Genomic DNA, 11,047 nt, shown 5'->3' on the forward strand with positions numbered 1-11,047 from the left:
TTTTTTTTTTTTTTTTTCTTTTAAGAAAGGGAAGTGTCTTTTAATTATTTTCTTTGACTTGATGAAATTCATTAATTTCGTATATTCATTCCAATGTCACGAAAGTATAAGAAGAGAAAGAAGAAAAGTAAAAGGGTTGGATATCGTCAGAATGAAAATGCAGCAGGGCTTTGATAATCCTTGTAATATTCATATCTTCATTTATTTCTCAATTATTATGCAACCAATCTCTATTTTCAAAGCTAATTATGATCGAATTATTATTATTATTATAACTCAATTTCTTGTCAGAAAATGTTCCTTTGCTATCTTTCTATTCTCTCTCTGTCTCTTTCTTTGTCTGTTCATTATATCTATTTACTTATTATTATTATTATGTTCCTCAATAGTAGTATAACCTAGTGATATAATATTTCGAACAATTTTGGAAAAATAAAAAATAAAAACAAAATTAATTACCAGCAGAGTTATTTTCTGTGTTTTTTTTCTCATTTGTAACATTTGTTCTAATAATTTTTTCTCTCTACATCCAATGAAGAATATACAAGCATAATTATTAACATGGAAAATACGTTTTATTAATTGGCTTTCTTGTGTTTATCATAATTTATTAAACCGCGTGTATTATATATATACAATATAATATGTACAATATGTACATATGTTCTTATCGATTAAATTAAGTTATAGAAATCATTCAAACAAATTGTCAAAGTTATGTTAGCTATGTAATATTTAATGATTTAATTTGTATACTTTTGAAAATGTTTCGGCTTTGAAATATTTAAAATTTATCAACAATGACACATAAAAATATACTTATTGTTAGATAAAATATTTGTTTCTCGATTTTTTTTTTTTTCTGAAAAAAGAAAAATAATATGCACGTTACCGTTGGAGGAATTGAAAAATATCTCTGTTACTACTAGTTCAAAAAAAAAAATGGAATATTATAAACGAGAAAAAAATGGAAAAGAAAGAAAGGAAAAAATATTAATTAGAACAAAAATAAATTCCTCGTTTAAAATTCAACAAAAAGGTTTGTACGTTGAAATAAAAAATTCCAACTATTTGCACAAAGCCGGAAAAGCTATTCGATGGAATCTCGGTATTCCATAATTCTCCTAATTATCGTTTATGACAACCGACAAAGGGAAAACTGGTCTGTGCTTCAGTCGCATTGGAATTTGCAAGTAAACCTATCATCTAGTTATGAATGGCATGCATGATCGAAATTACGAGACTTCTCTCTCTCTCTCCCTCTTTGTCTTCCTTTTTCACTTTATGGAAAATTGTCAAATAGTTTGATTCAATTTTCAAATTTGTCTTCGCTTTGTTCAAGCACGTGCTTCTGTTCTATTTCATTTATTATTCTCTTGTTATCATTTTAATACTTCAACGTTAAAGTATTTATTCCTATAAAAAAAAAAAAAGTTTACCTACTTCATATTAAATATTTAACATTTATTCAAACAATCGCGTCACAAAATGATATAATAAAATAAATAAATCGTTCAATAACAAAATGTAATTAAACAAAAAAGAAAGAAAAGTATCACAAATTAGTTTTTATCATGGACGAGGAAAAAAAAGGTATTTAGTCATTAATAATTATTATTGGATCGTTAAATGATCTCGTTTAATGTTTAAATTAACGGGACGAGAATAAACATAAATATGGATAATTGTGTGAATTGTTGAATTAATGAAGTTTCCACGGGAAGTCATCTCATCCATCTTGTTATTTGATCGATCGATCATAATCATCGAGTATATACAAACATGTTGGAAGTTTCAAAATAATGACAGATCCGTGTATGTATTTGTGCGTCAACGAAGCATCGATAATAATTCATCCTCCTGTTATTCACTAATACATGTTTTTCACGTAAATATATTGCTAATGTATAGTACTAACGAATACACACACATATACAAATAAATACGTTGCATCGTTTATTCCATAAAGCGTTCCAAGAGAATTTTCGCGATTTATCCAATGATTCCTTTGACTACGAGCGAATTCTTCAGCATACCTTCAACTATCTCTTTCTTTTTTTCTCTCCCTTTCTCTCTTTCTCTTTATCTCTCTTTCTATATCCTGACAAAATTAATCTTCGATGTCAGCTCGAACGCAAATATTGTCGGATTGAATTCCCAATTGATAGAATATTTTAAGTAGAAAAATTTCAATGGAATTTTAATAATATACGTAAGGTTAAACGTCAAATGATAATATTTATTTTTGAGAAAAAAAAAGGGGGAGAATGGGGTGCAATTTGAAATTGGATGGATTATTAATCGTTTTCAGTACGAGCGTCGGATATATCCGACATCAATCCGATTATCTGTATATGAATGAAAACCGAATATATTTAGTATCCGATAGATGTAATTATCTAAATTGTAAGAAGAAAAGATAAACATAAGATGATAGAAATGGAAAAAAAGGGGAATCTTAATAACGGATAAATGCGAACAATTGAACGTAGTAAAACATAACGAGACAAAATGATAATATTTTATTTAAAAAAGTATCGTGTAATAAATATTAAAAAAAAGAGATACTTTAAGTAGATGCATTATTAACGAGTATTCATCTATTAGAATATTTGCATTGACCATTGTGTCGTTAGGTAGGAAAAGAGTCGTCTTCTATTCGATTTCTTCAAACTTTAAATTGTATGTGACGTATCCAAAGAATTTCTATTCTTGAACAGTGTCGAACATTTGTTCGTGGTATATATAGATATATATTTCTAGCATTTTCCATTTCTTAGATGGGTTTGTATATCTTCTGAACGATAAACGAAAACGACAGGGTGAATGAAAGACAGAGAGAGAGAGAGAGAGAGAGAGAGATAATAAGATAGATGGATTGATAAAAAGAGAAAGAGAGGGTTCGACCTCCTCCTCCTCTCCGTTCCATAATACCGTTGCATCATGGGATATCCCATTGTCTTCCCAATCTGATGCACTCGACCGGAAGCCCAACGCTTCGCTTCTGAGATAATACAAACGTACGCGCAGGAACCGCTTAAGATAGAGTCGATACAGTCATCCTTGCTTCGTTTTTGGTCTCGATAAACTCATGGAATTTGTCGAGCAGACAATTCTATTTCTCGAATAACTATCTTTACTTTCTTTCTTTCTCTCTGTCTCTCTTTTTTTTTCCTTATTTTTCTGGATCAAATTTAAAGAGCTATTTTTAATAAATATATATATTTGATATAATCAAACGTGACAAAAATTTATATATATATATATATATATATTCTATATTTTTATTTTCTTATATTAATATTGAGATATGATTATTTTTCAAAATAAAAAGTATAAATGTGAAAAAGTATTTAGTATATTATTTATATTTAATTTATATTTTTATATTAATTCTTTAAGTGGTATTGATACATATATGCGTTTATAGATATGAATGGAAAGAATACAATATTGGTTTGCATATTTAATAATTGTTTTGAGTCTTGTTACACCGAGATTAAGTTTGAAAAAAAACAAAACCTTTCCTTTGGTGTTATTTCATTTAATAATTTATTATTTGATGTGTGTGTCTAGTATAATTAATTCACATTAGCAATAAAGTATTCCGTTCCAATCAAGTGTTACGTATTTGTAACAAAATTTACTGTTCAAAGAGTTTAAAAAAAAAAAGTATTAATTTCTAACTATTTAAAAGAAAAAATGGATAATACATATAATTATAATAATAATAATAATAATAATATTGAAATTCTTGTTCAACTTGGATCGATAGTACTCCTTTCGATAGAAGTAAGCAGCAACGGTGATTTAATTTCAGGGATACGAGTCAATCTCTTTAACGACATGCTTTCATTGAGTTAAACGGGTTCTCACTTGTCACTGTCACCTAAACGACGTATTAACATTCCACGAAGACGACGACGACGACGACGACGACGACAACGACAACCTGTCATTCTCTTCGAATGAATAAATTCTGATTTATTGATGGGTTCGTTTAAAAAAAAAAAAAAAAGACAAAAAAAATGATTAGTTGTCATATTTTATTTGTTAAACTATGAATAATTGAAAAAAAAGGAATAAAAAAAGAAGTACAACTTAACAAATATTGCCACTACACGTTTGATATTTTTCAACGATTTTTCACGTGACGTTAAATAGCAAACGTATACGTTCTCCCGTTTCAATTTAATAATTCAGTATTCGTAACGTTCGATCCGTTCGAATAGTTAGTAGTATCGGACGGTTGGTTAGTATATTTAGATTCGTTTTAAATGATCACACGTTTGTTAGATTGTCAAATATAGGGACAGTTAATTATTCTTTTTTGTTTTTTTTTTTTTTTGTTTTAATTGTGTTATATGTCATTTGAACGACAACGATGATAATCTGGAAATTAAAATTAAAATTTGTATTTTTATGTTAAAGAAAGTAAGAGAGAGAGAGAGAGAAGAAAAGTAGTACAAAAGTAGATTAATATAATCATTTATCTGCCAACGAAATGAAGGTTTCAAACAAGTTTTCTAGATTGTAATGATGCAACGCTCAAATCTGTTCAGATAAGAACAGGAATAAAACAGAATGGAATAAAACAGAATAGAACAATGATGAGCTTAATTTACAAATTCAAATTACTCGTGCAAATGGTTTCTACTAAATGAAGATATTTTAATAATCAAAGATATATTTGTTATTTTTATTTTTGTTCTATGTTTTATAGATTGAATTAATTAATTAATATATTTTAGAAATTAAATAAAGTGTTGCGTTAAATTTATGAATATATGTAAACCAATTTCAAGCATACGAAGAATTCATGTTTGTTTCAGTATAATTATTTTTTTGGGGTTTTTTTAATTGTATTTATCAACGTGCATGGGAAGAAAACAGAACACAAAATTTTATTACAAATAATAAATATATATTTTAAGAAATTCTTATGCAAAAATAAAGTTCGATTTATAAATCATAAACATTTTCATTATTTTCAAAAATATAATATTGTATTTTAATCGATGTTTTTATACGTACAAATAATTTCATTATTTTTCTAATATATCTTACGTTGCAAGAGAGAGAGAGAGAGAGAGAGATAGAGAAAATGAAGAGAGAGAAACTTACAGATAAAGATATTTACGTATGTACATATTGTACAATTGATATAATTACATTTCGTAGTAGCTAGTACCTTTAAATTCAATGGAATTGCAATGAATAAAGCGAATTGAAATTCTGCGAACGAACAGGGCTTATACCTAGCGTTTTCAAACGAACCTTTCGACCATTCATTTTACTAGACCATTCCAATAAATAATATATAAATCAAACATTTTCTGTTACATTCCAACGATGTTTATATTTTAAACTATTATCAAAAAATAACCCTAGCTATAATAAGTGTGTATACATAAAAAAATATATATATTTTTATATCGAGATATATTAATTTTTAAATATTACAAATATAATACAACAAACACGCTCACAATTTGTAATTTAAAATAATATTAAATAATTTTTTTTATGCAAGATAGAAAAATAATGATACTAATTTGTTTAATCGATATTATAATAATCACAAATTAATATTGTAACCTATTAAATAAATTTTATTTATATCATTGAACTATTGATTATTGTTGATTTTTCTCAACATTTTGCAAAATGAAAATTAATCGAAAATAATTTGATAATTTAGGTGTATGTTTCTCCGTCATGCTCACGTTCTCACGAGTTATGATTATAATCGTTGAAAGTTTTTCAAAAGTTAGTTACAGAGATTATCGTTCGCAAGTCGAGCGTTAAATTAGTCTCGATCAAAAGTTCGCCAATCGCCATCAACGACAATGCTAAAGTAACTTTTCGAGTTTGTACGACGTTATTATAACAAGATGACGAAGAATTTAATGATCTTTATTACTTGTTCCTAGAAAATATAATAGCCGTCCGAAAGAAGATAAAAAAATGTATTTTTTTTTTTTAAATTTGTGACTCTTCTAATAAATGTTGACAATATTGTTACAATAATTTATATTATTTCATCGCGAGTTAACCTCATTTAATTTACAAACGCCAAACGATTATTAATCGAAAACAATATTCAAACAAAAGATTTTATTTTATAATTTGAAGATAAATCGATTTAAACGCGAAGACCTAATTAATTATTTAATAAACGATACTGATGAAATCGTTGATATATGAAACATAATTGTTCTCCACTCATCGGTTATGATTATTTTCGTTATCAATAAATATCTACACTACAATTGTATAGGATTCTACTACATAGGAATATAACTAGCTACTGAATTGATATTCGCTCTAATGCAAATGAGATAATTTAATCCTATCGCATTACAATAGAAAGCTTAGCAATTAGCTTGGCTGATATTAGTAATGATATTTCATGTGATTGAATAAATGAAATAGTCTTTGAATGTTATTATCTATTACCTAGATGTAATCACTGGGGAAAAGTGATAAATTAAATAGAAAGAGATAGATGCGTTTATTTGTTAATTTAAACGGCTCTTTGTAAACCTATCTGCAAACAAATCGAATCGATTGCAAGCAAGTAAGTAGTATAATTTACATCAATGTACAGTATGGGATATCATTTTCTAAGGGATTTCTATTTTTCGTTATTGACAACCCATGTAGGAGTCGTATCATTTAGAGTATTATTGGAATTAATTTATACGGGATTAATAATATTATACAAATAAGAGACAAAAGTTTAATGGATGAATTTGTCAATTTTATTCGTCCTACCTGTATATAAATATAATGAAGGGACGACGAATTTAATAAATTGAAACGAACCCTTTTCATAACAATTTTCAAGCACGTTCAGAGAAGATCAATATTAAAGTTAAACTTAAATTGATTCGATCGATCAATATGATCCTAAACTAATAAAACTTTTCAATGAATTAAACATACCGTAGCAGGGGGTTCGTCAAATCGAGTTCTATAAAAAACTATTATTAATTTTTTCGGGTATCTTTTTATAAAAAAAAAAAAAAAAAAAAAAAAATAAAAAAGAAACGATAAAGAAGAATATTCAAAGCATGTTACAAACTCTATGATATCTGGAAAATTTTGTAATAATGCGCGACTAACGGTAACAACTATCATTTTTTGTTTCAAGGGAATTCAAAAGATATATAAAAGATTAAAAGTATTTTATATATTAAATTATTTTAAAAGAAAACAAAAAGGAAGGTAGAAAGTAAGAAAGAAAGGAGTATCATGAAATTTTTTATTATTTTATACATACGAATGAACTACCTGGAAAAATGCACATGCGGGAAATTTAAATCTTTGAAAAATTACACCGACCGAAAGAAAAAAAAAGTTAAAGCAAAGTTTGCCTGGAACGAAGTAGATGGAGTGGAAGGTAAGTTTTTAAAAATGTTAGTCTCTGATAGAAGAAGATGAATAAAGGAGGTCGAAGAAATCGACGTAACGTAATCGCCAAGATCAAAATTTACGAGAGAAATCAAGAAAATTGTTATAATATATATATGTAATACATCTACATACGTAGATAGACGAAAATTAGAGAGACAGAGATAGAGAATGAGTGCATGCAATATTAAAAAAGATATATAAAATGAAATAGACGGAAGCAAATGAATTTTAGGATGAAATAAGAGAAGAAAAGATAAGACTGGATGAAATGGAAAAAGATAAAAATAAATGAAAAGAAAAATAAGAAAAAAGGGAGAAAGCCAGAACGAAAGAAAGAAAGGAAGATATAATATGAGGAATAAAAAAAGGAAGAGAAATAATGAAACAAAAGATAGAAATAGAAAACGCTTACCTTTTTCTCGCAGTGGCCAGGCAGAACCGTAACTGCGACACCTGAAAGACACAGCAGAGTAAATTAACGTTGGACTAATTAGAAGGGTCTTTGTTTCGACGTTGGAATTAGATTGTTCTGTGGTCAGCGACGCGTACGAGTATAATTTAAGGATTCATTATGGGCTAGGACGCATATACATATATATATATATATATATATATATATATATATACATAGACGTTTTGCAGAGAGGCCATTCCGAAAAGCCAAGCGTGACGAAACTATGCCGGATTGTTCTCGTTTTGCCACCGACTATCCACCGTTAATAATCCCTTTTGCGTTTTCTCCCTTTTCGAGCCCTTCAACACCCCCCTTTCCCCCACCGCCCACCACCACCAGCATCACCACCACCACTTCCCTTCCCCTCCTAGTCCATTTTCAACACAATGGTCAACGAGCTAGTTCGCGAGCCAAAACGAAAGAACGATCGGCAAATTTTCAAACGAAATTCAATTTTTTATCTCTCTACGCGAACATTTTTCTATTTTATCCATCTTTTTCTCACCGCCTGAATTTTGTTCTTTCTCGTTATCTATCTATCTATCTATCTATCTATCTATCTATGTACCTTTATCGATCCTAAGGGATTTTAATAAAATTTTTCGTTTCGATATCGATATCTATTACTATGGCTCATTCATCTTACCATTCGTTTGATCCCGTCATAAGAACAAATTTTTATTCGACTAATCATGGTTTCTATAATAATTGAGCCGTTTATTTTGAAAGTGACATAAGTCACTTTTTTAAACAAATCGAATTAATGGCAACACTAATTATAATTAAACGGTATCTTTTCAATTTAGAACAAAAAAAAAGAAAAAAAAGGTGACTTATGCCACTTTCAAAATAAACGTCTCATATGATCTATTATTATTATTAGTTTTTATTGATCCTCGTTTGTCTATAAGATTTATGTTTCATATTTATAAATCATAAGAAAAAATGATAGATCCATTGAAACAAAAACGATGAAACTAATATGAAATGCAAATATATCGATTTATTGAAAAAAATAATCTAAACGTATTGATATTTGTCAACTTTTCCAATTGATACAAATATAGATAAGTATTGAAAAAAGATAGATTAATTTTATCTATCTACCCATTGATCCATCCATTTATCCACTTATCTATTTATCTATCTATCTATCTATCCATCTATCTATTTGTAAGGAGTGAAACAGAGAAATCACGTTAAAATAGAATAGAGAGAGCTCTTGGCGTTGATTTCGAAGGGATCATCGTAGATGGAAACGATATACGATCGACGTCGATTATCTCTCAACTGTCTAACGCGTACCATCGAAATGCATTTCAAATGATCACTCGACCGCAATGGATTTCGTGTCGTCCGTTGCACTAGACGTGTACTATACTATCTCTACAATAGTAGAAGTGTAAGTATGTAATCATATATATATATATATATATATATATATATATATATATATACTATATATAATTCATATACCCACATCTATATACGTTTCTCCTATCTCTGTGTGAATATATGTATGTTTATGTATCTCTCTGTGTGCATGTGTGTGTATAAACGCGTGTATGCGTATACGTGTATTTATGTGTGTGTGTGTGTGAGAGAGAGAGAGGAGTTAGAGAAGCAGATGAGCAGGCACTCCAACAACTGGAAAGCCATTCTGACGGTAATTGGATCACCGAAGACCCTACGCCAATGCGACTGCTACTACTGCTGCTGCAACTACCATTGCAACCACTACTACTCTTACTATATGTATTACCATCTTCATCTGAGATATTGTAATTGTTCTACGATAAATAGGACTAAAGGATTAATTTTGGTCTAAAGATGACGGATCTAAATCTATATTTCTCTTTCTTTTTGTTTTTTTTTTATCTCGCTCGTACGCACTCAATCAATCCCATTTATCTACTTTTCTTATTTTTAACGAGTCATTAACTAGTTTTTTTCTTTTTCTTTTGGGTTCTTTTTGCAGAAAATATTCAATCATTTTTTCTTAGGATTAGATAAGTTTTTTAAGATAAAATGAACAAAAAGATTTGATGAGAATTGTATGAATGATTCTACGATCATCTCTGGCTTTAATAAAATAATTCTACTATAGGTTGGTACTATATAAGAGAGTTATGTTATACGAGGAAGAGAAGCTTGGGATTAGATGGAAAATGTTAGAAAGGAAGGAAAGGAAAACCAAGAAGGAAATGGTTTCAAAGAAAGGAAGGGGTTGAGTAAAGAGAAGGGAAGAAGGTTTCAAAAGATATGCGAACATTATAGAACCTTATTGTTAGATAACACACACACACACACAAGCAGAGAATTTTAATATTATCGTTTAATAGTAAATTTAATTATATGATAATTTTAACAAAAGTCAGAAACGTGATTTCATCATTTTTTTGTTATATATATATATAGAATGAATATTATATTAAATGTTTAGATATATTTTTTCGTATCGACAGGGAAAAAGTTTACTTTGTGAATAAATGTTCTCTTTGAATTTTTGTTCTCGAATAATTTTGCTTCATTTCTCTTTCATTCGTTCGCAATGACAGTTTTTTCATCACTTTTCCTTCATTTCGACGATTAAATACAACAATATTCGCTTGCAAATTTTAAAGCAAACGTTTCGTAAAGGTTGTCTTCTTTTTGACGAACTTAATTAGATCACTCGACGTTGCTAAACTGCTCGAATTAAAAGAAAGTACGGGGAAACTTGAGATATAATGTCGTTGGAATGTTCACGATGCGATGCGGGCTTATGTTTTCTCTCTTTCTCTCACTTAACGAGCTTTTTATTCTTTTGTACAAAATTATTAAATTTTCTATAGAGATAAAAACAGCCTCTTTTTATTAATATTAAATGATGTTTAAATAATTTAATAAATTTCGAAATATATCAAAAAAATTGTCATATATTTTTGTTCATCGTTTAAATATCGAATAATTAAAAATATAAGTTAGTAATTAATAATTATTCACAATACTGTATATTTTTTGTTAATATAATATAAATATTAATACAATAATAATAATAATAATAATAATAGTTTCTACATTTAGTTTTACATACATACACACACACGAATAGGATTTAATTTTAAAATTTTGTTATAAAAATTTTAATTCTCTTTTAAAATTCACTTAACTATTAATACAAATTTTTCTAAA

General features: G+C 28.2%; 1 protein-coding gene across 2 annotated transcripts in view; it reads right to left on the reverse strand.

Moving 5' to 3' along the window:
- Positions 1 to 11,047, reverse strand: part of LOC106786778 (cell wall protein DAN4) — an 87,266-nt gene that overhangs the window by 10,677 nt on the left and 65,542 nt on the right. For both annotated transcript variants that reach the window (XM_014748551.1, XM_014748543.1), the window contains exon 3: positions 7,832 to 7,872. In XM_014748551.1, coding sequence (XP_014604037.1) covers positions 7,832 to 7,872 — 41 coding nt within the window. The remainder of the gene's footprint in view (positions 1 to 7,831; positions 7,873 to 11,047) is intronic.

This window comes from Polistes canadensis, unplaced genomic scaffold (assembly GCF_001313835.1).
Source record: "Polistes canadensis isolate GaletaPanama2010 unplaced genomic scaffold, ASM131383v1 scaffold_3, whole genome shotgun sequence".
Taxonomy (NCBI): domain Eukaryota; kingdom Metazoa; phylum Arthropoda; class Insecta; order Hymenoptera; family Vespidae; genus Polistes; species Polistes canadensis.